The 26208-nt window shown below is 46.7% G+C and overlaps 2 protein-coding genes across 5 annotated transcripts; both read right to left on the reverse strand.

Annotated features, from left to right (window-relative positions):
* Positions 1-261: 261 nt before the first annotated feature.
* Positions 262-17645, reverse strand: LOC125325016 (endonuclease domain-containing 1 protein-like). Of its 2 annotated transcripts, XM_048301661.1 has the most exons (3): positions 15890-17645; positions 13608-13860; positions 262-1739 (listed from the first exon to the last, which is right to left on the reverse strand). In XM_048301661.1, the coding sequence occupies exons 1-3, from the start codon at positions 16172-16174 to the stop codon at positions 1510-1512; spliced, it is 768 nt and encodes a 255-aa protein (XP_048157618.1). In that variant the 5' UTR covers positions 16175-17645; the 3' UTR covers positions 262-1509. The 2 variants fall into 2 exon arrangements, with proteins under 2 accessions (XP_048157618.1, XP_048157617.1); XM_048301660.1 differs by lacking the exon at positions 262-1739 and having other exon boundaries at positions 13211-13860.
* Positions 5725-25126, reverse strand: LOC125325014 (endonuclease domain-containing 1 protein-like). Of its 3 annotated transcripts, none has more exons than XM_048301656.1 (4): positions 24982-25126; positions 10881-11014; positions 7888-8207; positions 5725-6456 (listed from the first exon to the last, which is right to left on the reverse strand). In XM_048301656.1, the coding sequence occupies exons 3-4, from the start codon at positions 8170-8172 to the stop codon at positions 5911-5913; spliced, it is 831 nt and encodes a 276-aa protein (XP_048157613.1). In that variant the 5' UTR covers positions 8173-8207; positions 10881-11014; positions 24982-25126; the 3' UTR covers positions 5725-5910. The 3 variants fall into 3 exon arrangements, with proteins under 3 accessions (XP_048157613.1, XP_048157614.1, XP_048157612.1); XM_048301657.1 differs by lacking the exon at positions 24982-25126 and adding an exon at positions 20274-20434 and having other exon boundaries at positions 10881-10989; XM_048301655.1 differs by lacking the exon at positions 24982-25126 and adding an exon at positions 20274-20434.
* Between the last annotated feature and the right edge of the window lie 1082 nt (positions 25127-26208).

Here is a 26208-nt window from a genome sequence, read left to right on the forward strand (position 1 = left end):
CGTAGTGTGTGTCCTGAATGGAGTTGGTGGTCTTGAATTGGGTCAGTGGTCCTAAAAAAAGATGAAGTAACTCATCTTCCTCATTTTGACCTTTTTGCCTTTCTGAGATTTAACAACCCTAATTACTTTAGTGACCTCTAAGTTTCTTCTTGCATGACATTTGAACGGGTTCCAACGAAGGAGGAAATTGGTAATTGTTCCCTACACCAACTTATCAGTGTTTGTCTTCCTCATTCTAAGAACAGCTAAGCAAACATGCAAATGACAGATCATCAGTTATTTGGTAATCAGTTACTAACATCCTAAAACCCATTTCAGGTCCAGCTCTCCTAACTCTCTTAATTAACTCTCACTGAGCCCAAGTTCTTTCCTATTCCAACTAATCTCAACACAGCTAGCCTATAACTAAAATCTTTATGTTTCTTCTAAGTCTATGTTTCAACACAACAAAGCAGGGCCCAGCAGTGGTCACATAATCAGAAGGGGCCATAAACCATCAAAGACCCCCAAAGTGTCCCCCAGCTCCACAGTGCTGCATGACACAGTGTAAAACCCATCCCAGGGGAAAAGTGAGGCAATCCCACATGAGCCTGAACACACAGAACCCGTTGAACTCTTTGTTGCGCAGGCCGCCACCCCCAAAGGATCAAGAGTGAGGAGATGAAAATTGCGAGTCTCATTGCTGGAGCCATGGGGGTATCTTGTATGAGCTGTTGGCACCCCAGCCTCTTTGTTCATGCCCATTCATAGGAGAAGTAAGTGGAGTCTGATGCTGACACTTGTATGGGTGTTATGGCATCCCCTGACAGCACCTGGACACCCAACCTCCTGCAAGGATGCTCTGGGCACTGTGACATTACTGCTGCTGCTGGTGGAAATTGCAGTGGGAATCAGCTTGGGGTTTATATATAACGTGACCCTGCAATTCAGCACTGGGGAAAATAAACTTTATTGTGAACTACTCAGGAACTGAATCACCTGTCCTATGTTGATCTTTTGATTGTGACATTGAATTCATTGAATACATTGAATATATTGAATACATTTCCCCAAAGCATTTTTCCATAAATCTTCAGATAAGCTTCAGAAGCAGAGCAGAGAATCAAGGTATCCAAGGAGTGCATCATAGCAATTTACTTTGGCTGCTCAAAGCATCCTGTATATCTGATGCCTGATCCTGCCTATCTGATACCTCAGCTGCTGCTCTCAAGGTGCAGTTTCAAAGCAAGCAAAAAAAACCATGTCCCACAATCACATAAGCACTGAGTAGTTGGGTTTTGGAAGGACCTCTCAAGATCTTCTATTCCAGACCCCTGGTCAAGCAGGATCGGCTAGAGCAGGTTGTCCAGGATCATAAATTGTCAGAGTTTGAGTATCTGCAGACATGGAGATCTCCAGACAAGGTCTCTGGGCAACTTGAGATGCCCTGGTCCCACAGCCTTCCTAAGGAGGTGAGGGACAAGTCAGCTGCACACTCTTAGGGACAGCTAAGGAGGAGAGGACTTGTCCCTAAGAGCTCTCTCCTGAGATGGGCAGCAAAGCAAAGCAGCTGGAGGCTCTGCCCACGTCTTTGTGCCTTTGATCAGAGGAGAAGGTGCCCGCCAGGCAGCAGGCAGCCAACCAGAGGTGGCTGGGTACATTAACCCTCCCATCAGTGATGTGGGGGTTCCCAGGCACAGCCCCCATGATGACATAGGTGGTTGTACAGCCCTTGCTGGTTTTGGCCATCGTTTTAAACTTGTAGACGTTCTGGGGGCCAAAGATGAGACTGCTATCCTGGGGCACGGTCTTGGTGAGGGTGAAAGTAGCCAACTTGTTGTTAAAACTGTTTTGATGGCCACTGGGGCTCAAATGGCCACGGTCCAAACCAATCAGGTTGTCGTAGTCCTGGAGGACAGGCTGGCTCTCTTTGATTTGCTCTGAGCTGAACTTGCATTGTTCTAGAGGATCGTCTCTGTTTCCATCTCCTTGAAATTATTATTCCCTATCAGCTTGACAGGGAAAGAGGAAGAGGTGTTAGAATGGGGAATGGGAGTAATGCAGCAGATTACCCCAGAGCAGAAGCCTCTGATGGTCAAGATCCCATTTTTTGTGACCTCAGTGTATGAAAATGAATGAATCTGAGAGAAATCATAGACATGCCCCTCCTGCATGAACACAAAAGCTTTAAAGAGAAAGAAGCTCAGAATCTGACTGCTCTCATTTTGACTTGTGACCTTTGGGATCCAGCCTGCAGCCTGTGCTGGGAGAATGGGTGGGTGCATGAGACAAGGAGCACTTTCCACTCCTAGGTTTGAAAGGTGACGTTGGTGAGACACCTTCCCTGGCACATCTGCTTCCCTTTCCTCCTGTCTCCACAGCCCAAATCTGCCCAGGGCTCTCCCTGGAGTCCCTCAGGCCATTCTGTGATTCTGTGATGCTTTGTGTTGTTGCTACAAGTGTTCCCCACTCCTGGAACACCAGAGGTTGCCTCCTCTAACCACATACACAGGGAAAGGTGTTGGGAAATCAGTTCTGGAGCTGAGGTTTCCTTGGGAGGGCTACAGTTCATTCAGGGATGAAGATTTTTGCTCAGTAAGTAAAAGAAAAATAAAGTGAATAAAAAGAAAAAATGTGAATGGAATCTGCAGCTGTGGTGCTAAGAATGTGTCTCAGAGCTGATCTGGGCCAGGGAGCATCTTCTGCAGCATCACTGAAAAGAAGTTACAAATGATCAGCCTCTGAGAGGAGCCTGCAATCCCAAAAGAGTCCTGGGCACGCTAACTACTCCAAAAAGGCCTCTGGAGAAAGTGACTGCAATCAAAGCTTTTTCTGGTGTCCTGTGTCCAGGCTCTAGGAGGACAAGGCCCATGCTGGATGGGGCTTGCAGCATGCTGGTCTAGTGGCAGCTGGCCTGGCCCATGCAGGGGAGTTGGAGACTGAGATGATCTTTAGGGTTCCTTCCAACACAAACCACTCTATGATTCTATGATTCTACAAAAAGACAGAAGTTTTACCCCTTGCTAAATGTGGAGGCTGCCACATGTGGTGGTGCAAGACGAGGTTATTTGCTCGAGTTGCTACATGTAATAAGCTTCAATGATTATTTTTTTCATAAGTTCAAGATCTTTTTGTTCCTCTTTAGGGAAACATATTCAGCCTTCCTCTGGAACTGGGCATATGGCTTCCTTCTCTGGCTCACTCCACTAGGACTTCAGAAACCCCACCGTACACAGTACCAAGTATCCGGCACTGTGATACTCTGGCAATGCCTGAATCAGGAAGTGCAGGTGCCACATAGAGCGAGCACACTGCAGAGTCTGGATTTCTTTTAGGGTTACTGTTGACATTTGGACCAAGGCACCACACACAGCCATCCAGCAGGTGCCAGATTCAATCACTCAGAACATCAAAACCCCAAAGCTTTTCATTGTGATCTTTAACTTCAAAGACAGCTGACACCAGCTTCCCACCCAGGAGCCATGAATCAGCCTTATCAGCTTGACAGGTGACAGTTGCTCCATTTATTGCAATGGTTTTAACTCTTTTCCATCTGGGTCATAAACCGAACTTCACGGCATCTCGCCGCTGCTGTGATACTGAATTTGTGCTCCCTTATCTATTAGAAATTTTATTAATTGTTGACAATGACTAGTAGATTTGGGGGAAGTTGAAGGAGATAAAGAATCATCTTGACCTGGTTCTCCGTCATCAGAATCACCCCATACGTTTTCATCCCATGTATCTCTGCTGTATCTTTCCCGGGACTCTGACATCTCAGTCATCATACACGGCACCATTTTAGTAGAAATTTGCTGTCCTCGAAAATCATCTCTGGTTTTACTTTCAATTACTGGTCTTAATGTTACTTGCTCATCACCAGATGACAATGCAAATGTTATACTCTCAATTTTTCCAAAACTGGGGAGCACTCAAGCACTGACATTTCCTGGGGAGTCTTGGCTTGCAGCTGCTTGAATGCCATCCATCTGTTAACAGCCAATGGATAACCTCCTAGCCCTCCCTGTCCAGAATTTATCATGGATAAAGCAATGATATCCTTGGGGGGTATGGGCCCCCTCAACCATGGCATCCTATACATGATGCCAAAAATGTGTCATCCCACCTGTAGCAGGATGCTCTGCCTGGAATGGGGTAAAACAACTTGAGCAATGGCCTATTTGCCAAGCTCCCAGTGGTGAATGGAGAAGGGGCCATCATGCTGCTTTTGCTGTTGAATAATGCTGGAACCAGCCAGACTCATCAATCCCAAAGTTAAACATCCTGAGGGTGAGATAAGGATACAGTAGACCTGGAAAAGTAGCCAATAAAGGAACAAACAAGTTATACTACTAATAGCTTATCTAAAGCTGCTGAGCTGACACAGATGGTCTGGAGACATCTGACTGACAGTCCATCACTTTATACTGAAAAAGCCCAGTCCCACTTTTTAGTGGCAGGGTCTTCTAACAAACACCTTCCTGGAGTGTGTGTGTGAAGATTCCTCCTTGGAGTGGAGATGACTCTCCAGGTCACTTCTTGAGGCTGAGCCAAAGAGATTTGACCATGGTCATTGGTATGGGTGAGTAACATCAATCTCTACTTAATTGTTTTTGCAAGTTTTAATATAACTGCTTTAATGTATTCACTTCAATACTGCTTCATAGTGCACAGTATTACACTGGTAGTTACAGCTTCCATACTGTGAACTAAATAATTCTGATTAAGATATTTTTGCCTAATCATTATCATCATAAGTCATATATATTTATGTAAATATATCTGCTTTGCAATCCTCAAACCTGTGGGACAAGTTGTATAAAGTTTCAATTACATCTATATAATCCTTTAGACCTAAACCATTGACAAAGTCCAGGGCTAAGATCAGATTCAGCTGAACCCAGACACCTCTCTGAGAAGGATTTTACCAGGCAAGAGGGTCCTTTCTGCACCTCATGACTCAGTGGGAAGGTTTCTCTATTAACCTTTGCCTGAAGCTCCCATTCTGCCCACAAAACCACCTTTAAGGGAAAGGGACCCCCCAGGATCCCTAAATGTTCATGGTTGAAAGGAACGACAAAAGTCAGAATATCCGTAAAATTTCACAAAGTTTTATTAGTAAATTAGACACTTGGCAGGGAAATTGGTATGTTAGTCCCTGAACTACTCTCTAAGTACATGGCAGCGGGTACCCTTTTATGGATAAATTTCCCTGCCCTCAAGACAGGTTTCTCACTTCATATCATATGAAGTCTGTTCTGTCAGACCTTTCTGGAAATGAGTCAGAGACCTTTGGAAGTCTTGGGTTGTCTTGTTCCCCCCCTACAGTCCATTACCCCCTCTACTCTGCTCTGCTGGGACCCCACTTGCAGTGCTGCCTCCAGCTCTGGGACCCACAACAGAAGAAGGACACAAAGCTGTTGGAGTGGAGTCCAGAGGAGGCCACAAAGATGCTCTGAAAGCTGGAGCACATCTGCTCTGGAGAGAGGGTGAGAGAGCTGAGGGTGAGAGAACCTGGAGAAAAGAAGGCTCTTGGGAGAACTTGGATCCCCTTCCAGTGTCTAAAGGGTTTTAAAAGAGAAGGGGACTTTGGACAAGGACATGGAATGACAGGACAACAGGGAACGGCTTTAAACTGAAAGCAGGTGGGGTTAGATTAGATTCTAAGAAGAAATTCTTCCCTGTGAGGGTGGTGAGGCCCTGGCACAGGTTGCCCAGAGAAGCTGTGGCTGCCCCTGGATCCCTGAAAGTGTCCAAGGCCAGGCTGGACAGGGCTTGGAGCAACCTGGGATAGTGGAAGGTGTCCCTGCCCATGGCATGGGAGTTGAGACTACATGGATGGTCTTTGAAATTCCTTCCAACCCAAACCATTCTATGATTCTATGACATATGGGAAAAGCTCCTGAGCCTTTTCCACCCAGGATGGGAAGCTTACTCCCGGGGACAGTCACTATCAAACAGGGAAACCTGTCCCCTCCCATAGAGTTCGGTCAACATGTCCTCCAGCTCCCCCAGTGTGAGGAGCTCGACCTGGTTCTTGTCGTTTTCAGCAATGACTGCCCAAGCCTTTATGTAGTTGTTGTCCACCACGCAGCAGGCAGCTGACCAGAGGTGGCTGGGTTTATTAACCCTCCCCCTGGCGATGTAGTTGTTCCCAGGCACAGCACCCACAATGGCGTAGGTGGTTGTACAGCCCTGGGTCCTCCTGATCATCGTTTGCTGCTCGTAGTTGTTCCAGGCGCCGCCGTTGAGTTCCGCATCCTGGGGCACTATGTTGGTGAGGGTGAAGGTAGCCATCCTGCTGCTGTAGTCATCATGGTGGCCATTGGGGTTCAAATGGCCCCGGTTCAAACCTGTCAGGTTCTTGTAGTCATGAAGGATAGCCTGGCTCTGGCTGATTTTCTCTAAGCTGACATTGTATTGATTTAAGAGTGTCCACTCTTTTTCCATAGTTTTGGGATAAGTTGGGCCAATCAGCTTGACAGGAAAAGAAGAGGAAAAGGGGTTAGTATTGGAGATGGGAATAATGGAACAGATTTCCCTGGAGCAGAGGTCTCTGAGTGTCAAGATCCTGGTTTTTGTCTGGTCCTGATGTGGTACAATACCAGACTAGTTGCTCAAGTTCCTATGAGAAACAAATGCAAATATTTTTTTATTTCAGAAATTTATTTCACATTTACTGCATTATATTTAGCCTTCCTTTGAAACAGTGCATATGGGTTTCTTCTGTGGTTCATTTTCACCTAAATCAACCCTGCCACTCTGTCCTTAGCAATGACAGGAATTTCCTCTTTTTGTGTCTGTTATTTCCTTGGCCTGTTTTCCTAAAGGTCTGAAGTTTGTCTGAAAGATGTTTGGGAGAGCTCTGTAGTTTGTGAAGTTCTGTCTGTCTGCTGGATCCTTCTGGACCAAGTGCCTCCACACAAGCTTGAGCCAAAGGGGCTTAGGGACAACTTCCTGTGGATGGAGATCACGCCCTTCTGACTGGACTGACACTGATGCTCCTCACTTTTCACTGCCTGAAACATCACTCCAGAGATCCCCCCAGTGTTAACCTGACCCTCTCATCTCCAGTGTTGGGGTCCCTCCCCTGCCGTGTAGCCCTGGGAGAGGGGCCCTGAGGGCACAGACACGGGGTTTCCCTGCCCCTGCTCAGCCTCGTTCCCATTGGTTGGTTTGTGTTCCCTGCGCGGGCAGAAGGACCCTTGGTCCCGTGACTGGAACAGTTCCTGGGCAGAGCTCTGGCCATGCGGCTGGAGAAATAAACATCTCTGAAACATCTACCAAGAATCTGTCTGTCCATATATATTTCCTTTCCACGGGACTCCTGGTTTGGTATATGTATGTTGCAGGATCCCCACTGCAACACTCAGTGCCTGTGCCTGCCGAGGCTTTGTCCCTGGGCCATCTCACCCCATTCTGAGTTTCTCCTCCCTCTTCTCACACCACTCACAAAGCCTGTTTGACTCTGCACTGGGAGCAGATCAGCTCTGCCAGGGATGCCAAACAGACCAGGGCAAAGTGGGGATCAGAGCCCAGCAGGACTCTTGGTCCCTCAAGTTTAGGCTCTCTTGGAAGCCTTTTCCCCATCACTTGGTCACCCACCACAGCAGGGCACTGGGAGGGGAATCATTTGACTTTGGAATGCAATGCAATTTGATTTGATTTGCTCTTCCTGTCAGGTCAAGTCAGAAAACTGGGCACCTTTGGGATATGACTCATCCCATCCTCCTTCTGATGTCTCAGATGCATCAGAGGAACCATGTGGTGCAGGTGTTTGAAGTTAAATGAGGAGAATCCCATCCAGTGTGTCCATTTGCATGTGTGTGGGTGTGGGAGGAAATGGAAATGGTTATTTTAATACTGCTTTTAATGACTAGAGGGTGATGTGCTGTAAGAGACACTCACCTGGGGCTCAACCAGCCATGTTTTAGGTCTCTTGCCAGGTCCAGGCTGGTAGATGTAGGCAGAGTACACAGGAATACGCATCTTCCTGTCGTACAGAGTGGCAAAGTAATACTGGTTCTTGAAGCGCTGGCAGATCCAGGCTGGGTTCTGTGGCTCCAGGCCTTCATTTGGGGGGGTCTCCCGGAAAAAAAACTGAGGACATGAAGTTTCAAAGGAGTTCACCACCTCGCTGTGTCCCAGCCAGAGGCAGCTTGCCAACACCTGCAGCAGCAGCAGCCACAGCATTGCGGGAGGATTTCAAGTGAAGGGCTCTTGCTCCCCTGGAAGGCAAATGCAGAGCAGGGGACTATGAGAGACCAAGGAGGGGGTAAGTTTGTCCTCCTGGATATGGAAAAATCATCAGCGCTATAGGGTTGTGTAGGGAGATGACTGGGGAGAAAAGGATAATGGTACAGAAGTTACAGGGGAAAATATGGTTGCTTCTCCCTGGATGAAGCACAGTCAGCACATGTGGCCTCCCACACACAAGGAGGTCCAAATCTAAGAGGAGGGCTAAACAGCGGGTGGAGTGGCGTGGAGTGGAGTGAAGACACCACGGCCAGGCTCTGTCAAAACCCTTGCAGAGGAGACACCTCGGTGGTATTTTCTAGCTGACAATCTGCCTGGCAGCTGAAGACCATGGGAGATAAATGAAGATGCCCTGCTGCTGAATCAACAACCACGGCAAAATTCCTCTCCTTGAACTGACGCACATCCCCATCCCAAGGTTATTGCAGGTACGTCACTGAGATATCCACCCCCAAGGCATGAGAACCCCTCACTGAGAAAGATGTATGACTACATGCAAATGCCACCTAAATGTAAAGAAATAGCATAAAAGTGAGTTTAAAATGGACAGAAGTGGTGGTAGACTCCATTGTAACTTCTGGGATCAGTCAATGGGCTGAACCTGCCTTCTCTCACTTAGGGATGCCTATTGGGTACGAATCCTACTTTATGCATGCTGAATGATTACCTCAAGCCAGCTTTTGTTGGGGATTAAATCTTATTAATGTGTTGTTCTGAATTATCTGAATATTGCTTTGAATATCTTTCTTGCAGTCAGATACTTTCACTGTCAAGCCTCAAACCTTAACCAGTCACAGTTTTATTAATGAAGAGTTTTATTGTTACAGTTAAACAGTTAAAGTGAGTCCTTCAAGGATGCTGGCAGTCTCTGGCAGTGGGTAAAGGTGTAGAGACCCAGGAGGGGTTTCTCTGGTTGGTGTGTGACCCTGAACAAGTCAGTCAAACCCTCCAACCCAGAGAGCTACTCAGTGAAGGGTCCCCACAACAGGACACCAACAGACTGATAAGGCAGAAGGATTTTGGCTTTCATGTGGCACTAACAGACTAAACACACACTAAGGGTTTGAGCAAATCTCCCTTTTTCACATGAGAGGGTGAAATCTAAAATAGGTTTTAAGTGCCTAGAGGAGGCAGCATTGGGGAACTCAGTCTGTCTGAGGCGGGTTCCAAACACACCCCATGCCTAAACAGTTCTCACAGCACAGTTATCATGTAACTGAGGTATGGCACTGGGACAAGGTCACCTTTTGCAACCTACTTGAGTTGGTCAAGAGCTCAGCTTTTGCACTGGCACTGGAGAAAAAATCCTGCAACAAACCAGGGCCTGGAAGCCCCTACTTCCAAACATGATCTCACAGAATCACAGAGGATGCTGAGTGGGAAGGGACCCATCAGGACCATCGAGTCCAACTTTGAGCCCTGCCCAGGACAGCCCCAGAAATCCCACCATATGCCTGAGAGTATTGTACAAACACATCTTGTACTCAGGCAGGTGTGATGATGTGACCACTTCCCTGGAAAGCCTGTTCAGGGCTCAGCCACCCTCTGGGTGAAAACCCTCTTCCTGATATTCAGCTTAAATCTCCCCTGACAGCTTCAGGCCATTCTCACTCCCTTATGCTCTGAGGACCTTGCACAGCAGACACCTGCAGCTGGGCAGGGACTCTGCTCAGCCACCTTCAGTGCTGAGTTGGGCTTTAGTCTCATGGGGCATTGGGCAGGGAAATAACAGTGATGCTGCACTTCCTACATGTCTCTGGCCCCATCCAGGTTCACACAGACACACAGCTCTTCCAGTCACGTCCAATACTGAACCCAAAGTAATCCAGCTTCGGGTCCTGCCTCTCAGCTGACATTGGGATATTAAGCTACGTATACCCTTGGCTCTGACCCAAGACATCTGGTCCTTTTTCTCTTTAGCAACCCCAGATCAGGAACATGGTGACCAGTAAGCTGGAAATTAAGAACAGGAACAAGTAGTGACTTTTTGCAGTACTGTGCAGAGCGTGCCCATAGCTGCCCCAAATCAAGCAGAGAAGTTCCTGAAAAGTCCTTTTGCATGACCCCCTCCACGAGCTGAAAAAATGTATTTAACTAACGTAATATATAACTTAATATCAGATCTAGAGAAACCAACCTACCGTGGGAAAGAGCAGCACCAGACCCTGCTCACAGCCCCAAAGTGGCAGAGGACTCTCAAATACCTCTCTGCAGTCTGAGACTGGCTGGTTTTATATGATCTCCAGGAAGGAAGAGTTGTTAGATTTCCCAAACAAAGTTGAAAATTAATTTGTTCAGGAGTTCAGCCACCTGTGTTTGCCCAGAGGCTTTTTGCAAGGTCATGGGTGGAGTTTTGGTGCTCAATAAACTCACTCCTCCTTCTTATTCAACAGTTTGATGTTAATTTTCCAGGTGGCTTGGCTTGAAATTCTTTCCCAAATAATTCCTTCTGTCCTTGCCCTCCTTTACAGAAGGTGTTAAAGAGATGCAAAATTCAGTGCATGCATAAACACTGATTGCTCCTTGGAGGGCAGATGTTGGAACTCAGCAACTCCAGCCTAGGCTTTGTCTATATATATTTACTCCAAAGCTCAGGAAAGACTTTGAATATTGGAGTAAATGGTGAGAAAGGAGCAAGAGCTTACCTTGAAACAGAGTCTCAGAACAGGCAACCTTTCTTCTTCTGCCTGGAGAAGCGCTTGGCTGATCCCTCAGGAGTCCCAGTGCAATATATATACCTGGTCATAAATCTGCCTGTTGTGATAAACAGGGAATTTCACTGAAAGAAAGATTTTCTGTTATTCAAGGAGATTTGTTCATGCCTGCCCTGAAGTGGGGTGATGGTTGCTATTTGCAGTTTCCTCAGGATTTCTCCCAGGTTCTTGCAGCATCACATGTCAGGAGAAAATAACCGGGTCTGGTGACTTCTCTGTTCATTTCCTCATTCCCCATGAATGGGGACCTATGTGTGTTTCCGTTCCTGGCAGAACATCTCTTGTGGCATTAGACTGACTGCTCTGTCTCTGAGTACACCCAGATGTTCACAGTCTGCTCTTCTGCAGCCTCTCAGAATACAATTAGCATGGTCAGGCTGCATATTTTCACTTGCCTTATTGCAAAGGCTTGTAAGAGCCCTTATTCATGCCACAGCCTGGTGCTGAGAAGGCTCTGGGAGACCTCAGAGCCTCTTCCAGTACCTGAAAGTGGTTCAGCTGGAGAGGAGCTTTTGACAAGGGTTTGGAGTAACAGGACAACAGGGAGCAGCTTCAAACTGCCAGAAGGCAGGGTTAGATTAGATGTTAGGATTTTAGTTTCGAGAAGAGCAGGCTCAGGGCACTCTACAACTACCTGAAAGGAGATTGTAACAAGGTTGAGGTTGGTCTCTTTTACCATGCCAGTAGTGAGAGGACTAGAGGAAAAGACCTTAGGATGAGACAGGTGAGATTCGGATTAGATATTAGAAAAAAAGCTTTCAACTGTCATGTGGTCAGGCAACGGAACAGATTGCCCAGGGAGGTGCTGGAGTCACCACCCCTGGAGGTGTTTCAGAGGTATCTGGATTTGGCACTGGGTGATATGGATTAGTGGTTTAAGGGTTACAGTGATAGTGCTGGGAGGATGGTGGGACTGGATGACCTTGGAGGTCGATTCCAACCTCTCGGATTCTATCATTCAGTGATTCTGTGAAACTGATTCCTTTCTGGTTTTGGCTTCCCAAGTGTTTCACAAGCTTGCTGTTGAGGGCAGGGCATTTCTGGGTACTGTCAGGGGTAAAGGTCCTCAGGACCTCAGGGAGCTGATGGAGCTGGGATTCACAGAGGTGGTCAATCACCCATGGTTCCAGAGCCTGGGATGAGCAGTGGTGAGGATGAGTGTGGTCTCAAGGCCCAGCAGGTGTGCAGAGGTGGGTGAGCGAGTTCAGAGGGAGCCCCTGAGGTACAGCAGAGGTGTCTGCAGAGGTGCCTCAGCCTGAAATTGCACTGATGTTCTGGGGACTGTGATGTTACTGGTAGTAGAAATTTCAGCAAGAGGAAATTTGTGGCTTATACATGAGGTGACCCTGCAAACCAGCACTGCAGCAAATCATTTTTATTGTGAACTACTCAGGAAGTAAATGACCTGTCCTATGTTGATCTTTCGATTATGACATTGATTAAATTGAATACATTGAATATATTGAATACATTTCCCCAAAGCAGTTTTCCATAAATCTGCAGATAAGCTCCAGAAGCAGAGCAGAGAATGAAGGTATCCAAGGAGTGCGTCACAGGAATTCAGCTTTGGCTGCTCAAAGCATCCTGTATATCTGATGGCAAAGCCTGCCTTTCTGATACCTCAGCTGCTGCTCTCAAGGCACAGTTTCAAAGCAAGCAAACAAAACCATGTCCCACAATCACATAATCACTGAGTAGCTGGGTTTTGGAAGGACCTCTCAAGATCTTCTATTCCAGACCCCTGGTCAAGCAGGATCAGCTCGAGCAGGTTGCCCAGAATCTTGTCCTTGCACATGGAATGCTGCCTCCAGCTTTTGGGCTCACAACATGAGAAGGACACAAACCTATTGCAGTGGAATCCAGAGGAGGCCACAAAGATGTTCCAAGGTCTGGAACACCTCTGCCATGGAGACAGGCTGAGACAGTTGAGGGTGTTCAGCCTTGACAAGAAAGGGCTCTGGGGGAAGTTGGATCCCCTTCCACTACCTTGAAGTTCACCAATAGATGTGGAGAGGGACTTTGGACAAAGGCATGGAGTGACAGAACAAGAGGGAATAGTTTCACACGGACAGAGAGCAGGGTTAGATGAGGTGTTAGGGAGAAATTCTGTACTAAGGGGGTGGTGAGGCCCTGTCATGGGGTGATCAAAGAAGCTGTGGCTGCCCCATGCCTGGAAGTGTTTGAGGCCAGGTTGGATGGGGCTTGGAGCAACCTGGTGTAGTGGAAGGTGTCACTGCACCAGGGAAGGGGATGGAACAAGATGATCTTTAAGGTCCCATCAAACCAACCCATTCTGTGATTCTGTGATTCTGTGATTCTATGACATGTGGAAAAAGATGCCGAGCCTCTTCCACCCAGAATATGAGGTTTGTTAGCGGGGGCAGGCACTGTGGAACAGAGAAACATTTTTCCTCCCATAGAGCTGGGACAAGTTGGCCTCCAGCTGCGCCAGTGTGAGGTTCTGGACCTGGTTCTTGTTGTTCTCAGCAATGACCGCCCAAGTCTTCATGTTGGTGTTGGTCTGACAGCAGGCAGCTGACCAGATGTGGCTGGGTCTGTTAACCCTATTATTGGCAATGGAGGTGTTCCCAGGCACAGCACCCGTGATGACATAGGTGGTTTTACAGCCCTGGGTTCTCTGGGCCATCGTTTGGTTCTCGTAGTCCTTCCAGGCACCTCTGTTGAGAGAGCTGTTCTGGGGCACTATGTTGGTGAGGGTGAAGGTAGCCAGCTTGCTGTTGTTGCCACTTTGATGGCCACTGGGGCTCAAATGGCCACGGTCCAAACCCTGCAGCTTCTTGTAGTCTTGGGTGACAGCCTGACTCTGGCCAGTTTGCTGTGGACTGATCTTGTATTGCTTTCTGAGGAACTTCTCTGTTTTCATGTCCCTGGGATAAGTTGGCTGGATCAGCTTGAAAGGGAAAGAAGATGAAACAGTGTCAGCACTGAGGATGCGTGTAATGAAACAGATTACCCCAGAGCAGAAGTCTCTGATGGTCAAGATCCCAATTTTTGTGACCTCAGTGTATGAAAATGAATGAATCTGAGAGAAATCATAGACATGCCCCTCCTGCATGAACACAAAAGCTTTAAAGAGAAAGAAGCTCAGAATCTGACTGCTCTCATTTTGACTTGTGACCTTTGGGATCCAACCTGCAGCCTGTGCTGGGAGAATGGGTGGGTGCATGAGACAAGGAGCACTTTCCACTCCTAGGTTTGAAAGGTGACGTTGGTGAGACACCTTCCCTGGCACATCTGCTTCCCTTTCCTCCTGTCTCCACAGCCCAAATCTGCCCAGGGCTCTCCCTGGAGTCCCTCAGGCCATTCTGTGATTCTGTGATGCTTTGTGTTGTTGCTACAAGTGTTCCCCACTCCTGGAACACCAGAGGTTGCCTCCTCTAACCACATACACAGGGAAAGGTGTTGGGAAATCAGTTCTGGAGCTGAGGTTTCCTTGGGAGGGCTACAGTTCATTCAAGGATGAAGATTTTTGCTCAGTAAGTAAAAGAAAAATAAAGTGAATAAAAAGAAAAAATGTGAATGGAATCTGCAGCTGTGGTGCTAAGAATGTGTCTCAGAGCTGATCTGGGCCAGGGAGCATCTCCTGCAGCATCACTGAAAAGAAGTTACAAATGATCAGCCTCTGAGAGGAGCCTGCAATCCCAAAAGAGTCCTGGGCACGCTAACTACTCCAAAAAGGCCTCTGGAGAAAGTGACTGCAATCAAAGCTTTTTCTGGTGTCCTGTGTCCAGGCTCTAGGAGGACAAGGCCCATGCTGGATGGGGCTTGCAGCATGCTGGTCTAGTGGCAGCTGGCCTGGCCCATGCAGGGGAGTTGGAGACTGAGATGATCTTTAGGGTTCCTTCCAACACAAACCACTCTATGATGCTATGATTCTACAAAAAGACAGAAGTTTTTATCCCTCCCTAATATGGAGGCTGCAGTGGTGCAAGATCAGATTAGTTGCTCAAGTTCATGTGAGTAACAAGTGCAAATGATTATTTTTTTCGTAACTTCAAGGTCTTTTTGTTCCTCTTTAGGGAAACATATTCAGCCTTCCTCTGGAACTGGGCATAATGCTCTGGCACATTTTCACTGAAAAATCTCCGGCTAATCTGCCCCTAGAAAGGTCCTGAATTTCCTGCTTTTCTGTTCCTTAATTTGCTTGGCCTGTTTTACTGAAAGTCTGATGGACATTTGTGAGGGCTCTGTAGCTTGTGGAGTTCTGGCTGTCTGCTGGATCCTTCTGGACCAAGCCTGAGCCAAAGGGGCTCAGGGGTCACTGCCCATGGATGGAGATCACACCCTTCTGACTGGACTGACACTGATGCTCCTCACTTTCCACTGCCTGAAACATCACTCCAGAGATCCCCCCAGTGTTAACCTGACCCTCTCATCTCCAGTGCCTGTGCCTGCCGAGGCTTTGTCCCTGGGCCATCTCACCCCATTCTGAGTTTCTCCTCCCTCTTCTCACACCACTCACAAAGCCTGTTTGACTCTGCACTGGGAGCAGATCAGCTCTGCCAGGGATGCCAAACAGACCAGGGCAAAGTGGGGATCAGAGCCCAGCAGGACTCTTGGTCCCTCAAGTTTAGGCTCTCTTGGAAGCCTTTTCCCCATCACTTGGTCACCCACCACAGCAGGGCACTGGGAGGGGAATCATTTGACTTTGGAATGCAATGCAATTTGATGTTTTTGTCAGGTCAATGCTAAAAACTGGGCACCTTTGGGATATGATTCATCTCATCCTCCTGCTGATGTCTCAGATGCATCAGAGGAACCATGTGATGCAGGTGTTTGAAGTTAAATGAGGAGAATCCCATCCAGTGTGTCCATTTGCATGTGTGTAGGGAAGCAGGAAGAAATAGAAAAGTTGGGTTAAATGCTGCAGTTCATCTTTTAATGACTGGAGGGTGATGTACTGTAAGAGAGACACTCACCTGAGGCTCAACAAACTGTGATTTAGATCTGTTGCCTAGTCCAGGCTGGTAGATGTAAGCAGAGTACACGGGAATGCGCAATGTTTTGTCGTACAGGCTGGCAAAGTGATACGAGCTGTTGTAGCGCTGGCAGATCCAGGCTGGGTTCGCTGGCTCCAGGCCATTATCTGGAGCAGTATTCCTGTAGGAAAACTTAGGATAGCTTGCAAAGGAGTTCACCACCTCGCTGTGTCCCAGCCAGAGGCAGCTGGCCAACACCTGCAGCAGCAGCAGCAGGCGCAGCATCGTGGGAGGATTTCAAGTGAAGGGCTCTTGCTCCCCTGGAAGGCAAATGCAGACGGACACTCAGCTTGCAGAGAGCTGGTCATGGCCTGTGCAGGTGGGACACAGCTGGCAGAGGAGCAGTCTTTTCCCACTGCTCATTCATTGACAACTAAACCGGACTAATTTTCCTCCACTTCCAGAAGTCCGGGAGTACTGTAACAACATGTTGGTTTTTATAATCATATACAAGAATAAGAAGTAATTAATCTCTCCACCTACTCCTGAGGTCTACAAGCTCATGCTTCTGCATTTCACTCTTTTTAATAAAAATTTGTGCTCTAATACTTCATAACTGGATCTTCTCTGCCTTTCAAGTCAGTGGAGGCAGTGCCTATGTGTTGTCTTGAGCTGTGCACTTTCTGGATGGAAAGTTGTGAGAGACACTCAATGAGCTCTACTCCCATTGTTCCAACTCCCCTGTGGTCTGTTCCATAAGACAAACCTCCATTTCTTCAACTTGTAAAAAATTCTATTGGATCTTCCAGCCTTATTCCAGTTGGGAGCTCAGAGATTCCTACATGAAGTACTTTTGGTAAGTTTTCCATATCATGGTAGAAAAAAAACAGGACTTGTAACACCTCTCTAGGGAAATTGTACTGAAGTCCAGATTTGGCTTCTCCCTGTGGATGTTCTCCTGATTTCTCCCTCAGTTTTCTTTCTATCAGATGCTAAATGCAGCAGTCCAATCTCATGCTCAAAGCAGGGCAAGCTGTGAAGTAGCTGAGCAAATGCAGGGAAATGGAAACAGCTCTTATGAAGGCAGTACTGGAAAAAGGGGATTTTGAACCAGAGGGCAGTACTGTTTCTACTTTAATGTCTGGATGTGGCACTCAGTGCCATGGTCTGGTTGACAAGGTGGTGGTTGATTAAAGGTGTGACTCAATGATCTTGGACATCTTTTCCAACCTAAATGATGCTGTGATTCTACTGACAAAAAATGAGGTGTCACCAAAGCCTTTTCCTGAGTCTTCATTCCCCATGGAAAAAAGAAGTGAATCGCCAAAGAGATGCTAAGTAGATGGAAGGCTGTAGGTCTTCAGGGCAAAGTCAATCACAGCAGCAGAAGCCAAATGCACATGACAAAACAAAATTCGAGAAAGAAATGTTGTTTGGACTTGTGGATTGAAGAGATTTGTGTTCTTCTGGACTGTTCTCCTTCAAGGGCAGCAAAGATCCCACGGCCACAGGCAGGATCTGGAGGTGTCTGGATGGTGGACATTCCACTCTCATTGACCTGTGTGACACCTCTGTTTCTGGGAGGTGCTCTGCTGCTGTGAGCAAGGACAGAGAGGGAGTGTAGACACCTCGAGGCCAGCACACTCTTTGCATCAACCAGGATGGTGATACATGCATGTCTCTCCTTACAAAGTATGTTCATAGAATCACAGAAAGAATCACGGAATGATTTGGATTGGAAGGGACCTTGGGGGTCATCCAGTTCCAACCCCCCTGTTATGACACCAAACAAGGACACCTTCCACTAGACCAGGTTGCTCTAAGTCCCATCCAACCTGGCCTTGAACACTTCCAGGGATGGGGCATTCACATATTTGCCTCTGCCAGGTGTTCAAACAAGTGTGAGCTTCAAGTGACAGGTAAAACACTGACCCAATCAGACCAAAGATTAGAGGTTCCCAGAAAAGGCAACAGCTGCTTCTTCTATTCTTCCCCTGTCCCAGAAGTGATCCTAAAGCACCTCTGCTGTGCAACTGTCCCTCAAGGAACATTTTCTCTGTGAAAAATAGACCTTTTTCCAGAGCCATATGAAAAGTATCAATTTTATGGAGAAAAATTCAAGGAAAAGGTAAGGATATAGAAGATTGACTATGTTACCAAATCCCCCCCAAGGACAGCAGCTATACGTTATCCATTTTAAACTCTTTTCCTCAAGCATTTCTATGCAACACTCCAAATGCTGGCTCATGGCAATCCCTGAATTTTGGAGATAAATATGTTCAATCCATTCTTTCCTCACAAGGATCAACAGCTTTTTTAGTATCATACAGTTCAGCTGAAAAAGCTGGTGTGAGATTTGGATACCTTTGGTTATTTAAACTCCACCAGACCAAGTGCCACGGTCCCTGTGCATGCAGAGCAGGTAACACTCAGGTGACAGAGGGGTCACCTCCTTGCCACCAGTGAAGCACCACCCTGCTACGCACACTCACAGCTGAGAGCTGTCAGGTTCCCTGCGGTTACTGTCACTCTTTCAGTTTCTTTCAGCTTTGGAGACGAAAAATCAGTACGTTATTTTCACTTTCTGATTCTCATGTGGCAAAACCTCTGAACTGTATAAGACAGAGGGGGTGAGCAACCATCACTGGAGGCTACAAGCCAGGTTTTGAGCCAGATAAGGGAGAAGGATGATAAGAAGCAGACCTTGTGGAGGTGGGATGGTGCTTTTATCATGGCAATTGTCCTCCCTTACACAACTGGCTCAACCGTAAAACTCCCGCCCCTCGCCCTCAGAGAAGGTCACATTCACACCTGAGGGTTTTCATCCCTTCTGATGGGCTGTAATGGGCTCAACTGCACTGATGTGAGAGGCAGCTGTCATGTCTTAGAAGGGGTCATAAACCATCAAAGACCCCTTGAAGTGCCCCCAGATTCATTTCTGAGGCCTTCCACCAAAGGACTCTCCTCTGGAGGAGGTACCCGGGTATTCTTACTGAGCCTGAGCATATTTTAACTCACTGGACTTTTTGTTTGGGGGCTTTTCCCCCCACCTCCCATGGATCAAGACTGTGATCAACACTTCAACCAACAGACATCAAAATAGCAACAATCAAGTTTTGTCCCTTGATCCATGGGTGGTGAGGTCTTTCTACTCTTACCCTTTCTTTCTCTTTCTTTTTTTCCTTTATATATTTTCTTAAGTGATATTTTAATGGAGATATATGGAGATATATATATATATAATATGGGTATATATATTATATGGATATATAATATGGATATTATTGAAGATAATACTAACCAAAATGACTACATATCTCCTTTCCATTGCAACCAAATTGTTCTAAAATAAACCCATATACATATATACTCTTATAAACACTGGTCATTCAGTGTTGTTCCATTCTAATCCACCCCAAGGGATCTATTAACAAGAACCTGGGTTACCCTTGCCTTACACTCTGCAGCTGTTCCTCAGGTAAAATGGAAGCCCCAGGGTATTAAAGCAGCTCTGGAGCCTGAATTCTGAATTTGTGGAATTTTCTTTCCACCACACAGTGATAACGACATACTTCCTCATAAGCTATACCAACACTTATAACTGCACTTCAATTTCATGAACATTTTGGTCTGTATAGAAATTAATCCATGCTATGGTTTCATACAGATACATTTTTAAGAGGATGAAATATCTTTACTTATTAGTACAACCTGCTTATTAAGCCTCCTTTGATTTCTCTTCCTGGAAGATGTTTGTATATTAGGGCCAGGATTTTACCACATATGTGACTCCCAAATGCTGTTGAGATTTGGCTGGTTGGAAGCTGCTCCCAGATATGCTGCCAAGGTGGTCTGAGGCATGGAGCACATACCTTCAGAAAACAGGGATTCAGGCTTGTTGAGTCTGGCCAGAGAGAGGCCAAAGGGCAGCCCAACAGCTGCCTACAGCTACTCAAAAGGTCAAGGACAACAAAGTCGAGCTCTTTGTGGCAGAGCCAAGCACTGTAATAAAGGGCAGCACTCACAGACTGGCTTGGGAGGTGCAGGTTGCACAGCAGGATAAAAAATGCCTCTAGGCAGGTACTGCAGCACTGGGACAGGTTGTTGGGAAATAACAAATGATGAATTGCAGAGGTGACTCAAGGCTTAGCCGGATGAAAACATTGCTGAATTAAGAGTCCTGCGGCTGATGTTGCCAAACAGGATTTCTTTGATCCTATGGTAGATACATCTCCCATCTTCTCTCCACCCCATCCTGGCCTGCCACACTCAGATATTGCCTGGAAAATTATGACAACACAGTAAGTGGCCAAATCCTCTGGTCCTGAGAGTTGTACTTTTAAGCCTCTCTATAGCCCAAAGCCATAGAAAACAAACCACATACCTCAGAGAGCCAAGAGGAAGACACACTTCCAGAATCCTGGTTCAGACTCCTCCAGGGAAAAGACAGCAACTAGATGAGACCACAGCAGCCCATCTCTCTCCCTGAGGAGAGACTGATCTTTTTCAAGTGTCTGGACCAGTTTGGTTCCTCTGCTAGCCATCCCCATGCGTCAATAAATACAAGCTTTGCTAGTGCACATTAGTTATGCCAAGGGTAATTAGCAGTTACGTCAACATGATTTCCAGTTTGACTGCTGGCTGACTCCATATGGAAATGAGGCTGTTGATTGCAAGAGGAAATATGTCAGACCAGACTTCAGACAAGAGCCTGGTTGCTCATGAGGAAGAGCAGCCCTTGTGCTCAGGGGCTGTGCCTTTGGTCAGCTCTGCTGGGCTTGGCATCCCCTGGAGTCTGTGGATGTGGCACGGAAAGGGAGGGCCAGCTGTGTGCAGTGGGCAACGCTGACCTTCACCTCTGAAGGTGTCACTCAGAGCTCACTGCCTCCAGCCAGAAAAGATATGATAATGCTGTGTTGTAGGAGGTGGCAGACTCAAATCCTGGCCTAATTAAGAACATGTCCTAATTACAATGAGTTCACAAGAAACTGGCCCTTGAGGACAGACTAACACAAACAGCCATAGGAATTCCCTCCTGGCTCACCCCATCTAAATGACTTGTAGTCCCAGGAGCTCTGGTTTTGGCTAAGAAGGATTTGCCCTGTTTAAGGGCTGGTTCTCAGCACTCCCTGTAGGGTCAATACAAGAGGAATATCCACATTTCCAGGGCACAGCTCACATCTGGAAGATGATGGGAATTACACTACAAAAGTGCTTATTCCTCTCTGATGCCATAAGAATTCACAGACGGACAAGTTTTGATTTACACCTCCAACATTAAACAAGCTGAGTCCCACTTTATGTTGCCATCTCTAAATCCATGATGTCTGTATCACATTACTTAGCCAAAGCACAACAGAAAAATACAAAAGCCATCCTTTTCCAAAGCTCTTTCCTTCTGGACAGACCTCCAATGCAAAGAGCCTCTCCTTATTCATTCTCATGGGCTTGATGTGCTAATCCAGTAGGAATTCCAGGGGAGTTTTGTAACCTGTGTGGGAGGATGTTTTCTTGAGAGCACAACAAACAAATAATCAGCATAGCAAGGAACAGGAGGGAAGGATGCAATTCATGCAATTCAGTCTGAGTGTTCTCAGACCAAGATGTTTGGTGTGATTGCAGAAGACAACAGAGGGTAAGGAACAGAGCTTCTTTTTCCTTACTTCCTGGCAGGCTTGGCTGTGTGTTCTAGGTCTTACTCAGGCCCAAAAGAGCTGATAGCACTACAAGATCACCTGGTTTGAAGATGAGCTCATGCTGAACTGGCCATGGACTAGATGTAGGTTTGGGTTCTTGAGAAGTGAAGTCAAAAGTTCTTTGTGCAGGTGACTTGCTCTGAGTCAGACCTCCTGCTGGACCAAGAGCCAGCTCATGGATGCAATAAAGCAAGTCAAAAGTCACCTTAGGCCTCCTCTGGGCTCTCCTCGTGATCCAGCCTTAACCTGCAACACCCCCCTTCCATCCCTAACAGGTGACCTCAGAGGAGACCAGTGATGCTTCCTCTGTGGCTTGGTTTTCTGCTGTAGATACCATTTCATGGGACATGGCCATTGCCAATGGGATGTGTGAGAAAATCCTGAGTCTGGATGCTATGGATGCACAATTTGATGCTCCTTTTCACTCAGAAAGATCCAGAGAACAAAATTATGGTAAAAATGTACCTCTGCCCATAACAAGCCTCTGTGGAAATTTTAGATGGGTATTTCCAGCATTAGGTCAACAAGATGTGATGAGTCACAAAATATGGTAAGCAAACTCAGCATTTCCTTTGTTTTCTGGGATTCTGCACTGATGTGGTTCTGAAAGTGTACACGGGCAGCATCTCACTTCCCAAGTAGGAGAGAGAGGAATGGGAACATGGAGGGTGGATGGGTTTGCAGGGGTAACTCGGAACAGGATGAGAAAATCTGCCATAACAATGGGCAAATGCTTCAGTGATGAGCCAAGATTTCCCTCAAACTAAATCAGACAGGAACCCTCCAGGGAAAAGCAGAAACCCACGTGTAGCCAGCTCAGACCTCACCTCAGCCGGCTCTTGGACAATGAAGGCACTTCCCTAGAACACAACCTTCACACCAGGGACTGATTGCCAGGACCCAGCCCTCAGTGAGGGATATTTTCAGGGGCAGAGAAAGCAGCTGTTGAGCTTAGGGAAGTGCTGGGCAGCAGTACCCACAGCCCAACTATGGGCCTAAGGAGAAGCTGTTTCATTCTTATGAAGCAAAAGCAAAAGCATCTGCTGTCACAAGTGAGGAAACCAGCTCAGCAAAACTCTTACAGGAGATGAATTTGAAATCCAGTCTGGCTTACAAGGGGCAGATCCCATAACAGTGAAATTTTTAGGGCTTTTGAGGTCTTTGTACCTGTTCAACCTCTGGGGTTAGACCACATCTGGTTGACCTCATTGGAGCTCTTGGCTGCCTCGGTAGAAGAAGTCAGATTCACTAGTTCTGTTACAGGCTGTTGTGCCTGGACAAAGCAAGATCAAACAGCACCAGCTTAATTTGGGTGTGGGGAACCCCAAACCAGAAGCACATCAACATCAAGGTGGAGGTACTGAATGCAAAGAGATGCACTTGATCCAACTGTCCAGTGGGAACCCTTGGAGACACCATGAAGCTCAGGACGGAGCCAATCTTGAGCAGTCTGATCCAGCACTGATGGCAGATCTGCTGCAAGGATCTCAATGATCTTAGAGGTCTTTTCCAACCTAAATGGTTCTGTAATTCTAAAAAAATACCTTTCTATGATTACAGAGCTTGATGCAGAGGTTTCACCTCTGAGAGTGGTGGGGAGAAGGAGTCAGTGTGAGTCAAGTCCAACCTCAAATGTCAAAAGGCAAATCTTTATCCAACCATGGGCATTTGGAAAAAAATGTGCAGACTTATTCAAAAAAATACCAAAATACAGGTCAGTGTGGGCAAGGCTGGAGCAATAAGAAGATTGAAAGTGCCAGGTTTAGCACTCGGTTTCTATGTCCTCGTTCTTGTTTTTCAGTCAGCTGCAGATCAAAATCACAGAAATCAGCACAAAATGCAATGGTTGATACTTTTACGTTTTTTTGGTGGTAACAACTGTTTCTTATAAATACAGAGCTGTTATCATCAGCCCCAGCAGGGTGTCCTGGGAGTCTGTACTACAGGAAACACAGTGCTGAGAACATGACCATTTCTGTGCATACACTTGTTCCTGAGTATTATAATCACAGAATAACAGAAGGGTTTGGATTGAAAGGGACCTTAGAGATCACCTCATTCCAACCCCCTGCCATGGGCAGGGACACCTTCCACTCTCCCAGGTTGCTCCAAGCCCCATCCAACCTGGCCTTGGACACTTCCAGGGATCCAGGGGCAGCCACAGCTTCTCTGGGCACCCTGTGCCAGGGCCTCACCACCCTCACAGCAAAGAATTATTCCCAACATCCCACCTAACCCTGCCCTCTGGCAGGGGGAAGCCATTCCCACTTGTCTTGTCCCTCCAGGTCCTTGTCCCCAGTCCCTCTCCAGCTCTCCTGAAGCCCCTTTAAGCCCTGGAAGGGGCTCTAAGGTCTTCTTCAGGTTCTCTTCTCCAGCCTGAACACTCCCAACTCTCTCAGCCTGGCTCCAGAGCAGAGGTGTTCCAGCCCTCCATCCATTCCCCGTGGATGCATTATTTGGAAGGCACGTTGGGGTTAGTGGCACAAACTTGCCATTAAAATCCATGCAATTATTTAATAACAAGCTTTCAAAACATCGTGTTTCTGCAGGATTAAAACAGGGAACACACTTCTTTATTGTAACCTAGGGCAACTGCTCAGACAGATTATTCCATTACAGAGCTCTTCTCTCCTAAAGATCACAGGTGCCCTGCAGCTATTTGGGCATTATTTGTCAGTGCTTTTATTGTGAAGTCTTCTGCTCATCTGAGATTCTTTCTCTGCGTGTCATATTATGTATTGAACTATAGGTTTTTACTCTTGGAAATCACTCAAATGTTCAGAAAACAGAGGAACAGACTTAAAGATATTATTTACTCTCAAATACTCCTTCATTCTCCAAATTATTTTCATTTAGCATCCATTCAGGCAGCTCATCTTTAAAAGGCTGCATGTTTTTTATCCAAATAAATTAACCTGAAGAAACAACCTGTCCCCAAAGATAAGCAAATAGTATTTACTAAGGGCAGGTAAAAACTCACAGCTTTTATTGGTTTGTCTGCCAGAGACTGACTTTGCTGTAGAAGACAAATTTCTGTGTGTTACAAACACTGCAATTAATATTTTTCAATTTCAATTTTGAAATTAGTTGTAACAAAGTTAGATAATTTTACTGATAAGCTGTGAGAAAAAATAATATGCCAGTATGGAGAATTTCTTTGTCTATTTTCTGCTCAGTGATGTTCAAGGGCAAAACACACAAAGGTATTAAAAACTCCAGACTTTTTATGGCCTGACTATGTTCTTTGAAGAAACCCTATCATGCAAGTCCCATCTTCCCAACCCCAAAGCTGCGAGGCTCGTAGGAACCTACACCAGCAATAAAACACAAGGCAATGAAGTTTTACTTTCAAAAAGCCCCAACTATTTTTAGCACATACATTTCACTCCATCCTACCCAGAGAGCTGCAAAGACGTCACACGGAGAAGGAAAAGAGCCAGGCCGCCACATCATGTTCTGCACCGTGCTGAGATGGGGAAGAGGCTGGGGAAAAGGCTGTCCTGGAACTAGGGATGGGTTTTGGCCATTTTTTTTTTAAGGAGAAGCAGAACACTGTCAACAACCCCGGCACAGGAAGGAGGTTGCCTGTGCTAGGTCACGCTCAGCGATTGAGTGCAGGAAGTGGTGTAACTCTTCCCCGTTCTCAGTGGCTGCTGAGACCGCAGCACCCTGGTTTCAGCTGGAGACTGACAGAAGCCCCATAAGGCAGCCATATGGGATCCTTCCCTGGAGCAGAAAAGCTTCTTTATCTTTGCCCTGAGCCACTCCAACAGCGAGAGTTTCACTGGCAAAGCACGATGGTGTGTGCTCAACTTGTGAACACAGGTGAAATTCTTTATGAGAAATGTCAGCCTTGGTCTTCCTTTGGCTTGTCTCTGCTGTTATGAACAACACCCCGCCGGCTGCAGGATGGGAGCCAGGATTTCCTGAGCTCTGACCTCAGCTTTCACATGGATTTGCCAAAGGACCATTGCAAACTCCTAAATCCTCTGCCTCAGCCTCCCTACCTCGATATGACTGACATGAAACACTTGGGAGCTTGTGAGTGTCCCAAACGGCACAGCAGATTATCCTGGAAGAGACATTTGGTCCATCACCAACTACCAGAAAGGTTCAATCCAGAGTACACCATTCCTGGCAGCTGCTCGTCCCTTCTACTCACAAAAAATTATTTATTGTAGACTCCACCACATGCCTGGGCAGCACATCCTTACCTGCATTACCTAACTGCATTGGCTGCCCTTCCTGCTGGATTATTGTTTTATTCCTATGGTAAATCCTAAATTGTTATTGAAATTGCTGAAACGTTGATTTAACGTTCTGTCCATCAGCACATCAAGGAGGAGGAGGTCAGCATTATTATAAAATTATTATAAAAGCCTTCTAAGATCACCGAGTCCAAACACTAACCCAGCACTGCCAAGGCCACCATTAAACCACATCCCCAAGTGCCACATTTTTATGTCTTTCAAATCCCTCCAGGAATGGTGACTCCACCACTGCCCTGGACAGCCTGTTCCAACACTTGACAACCCTTTCAGTGAACAAATTTTTGCTAATATCCAATCTAAACCTCCCCAGGCACAAATTGAGGCCATTTGGTGTACTACAGTTGGTCATTTA

This window comes from Corvus hawaiiensis, chromosome 4 (genome assembly GCF_020740725.1).
Source record: "Corvus hawaiiensis isolate bCorHaw1 chromosome 4, bCorHaw1.pri.cur, whole genome shotgun sequence".
Classification (NCBI taxonomy): Eukaryota; Metazoa; Chordata; class Aves; order Passeriformes; family Corvidae; genus Corvus; species Corvus hawaiiensis.

What these genes read in the sequence shown, in the direction of transcription:
- LOC125325014 (XM_048301656.1), bottom strand. Translation starts at nt 8,172, where the DNA reads ATGCTGTGGCTGCTGCTGCTGCAGGTGTTGGCAAGCTGCCTCTGGCTG. An exon ending in CATGGCTGGTTGAGCCCCAG is followed by an intron (nt 6,457 to 7,887) that starts GTGAGTGTCTCT and finishes TTTCCTGTCAAG; the next exon opens with CTGATTGGCCCAACTTATCC.
- LOC125325016 (XM_048301660.1), bottom strand. Translation starts at nt 16,174, where the DNA reads ATGCTGCGCCTGCTGCTGCTGCTGCAGGTGTTGGCCAGCTGCCTCTGG. An exon ending in CACAGTTTGTTGAGCCTCAG is followed by an intron (nt 13,861 to 15,889) that starts GTGAGTGTCTCT and finishes TTCCCTTTCAAG; the next exon opens with CTGATCCAGCCAACTTATCC.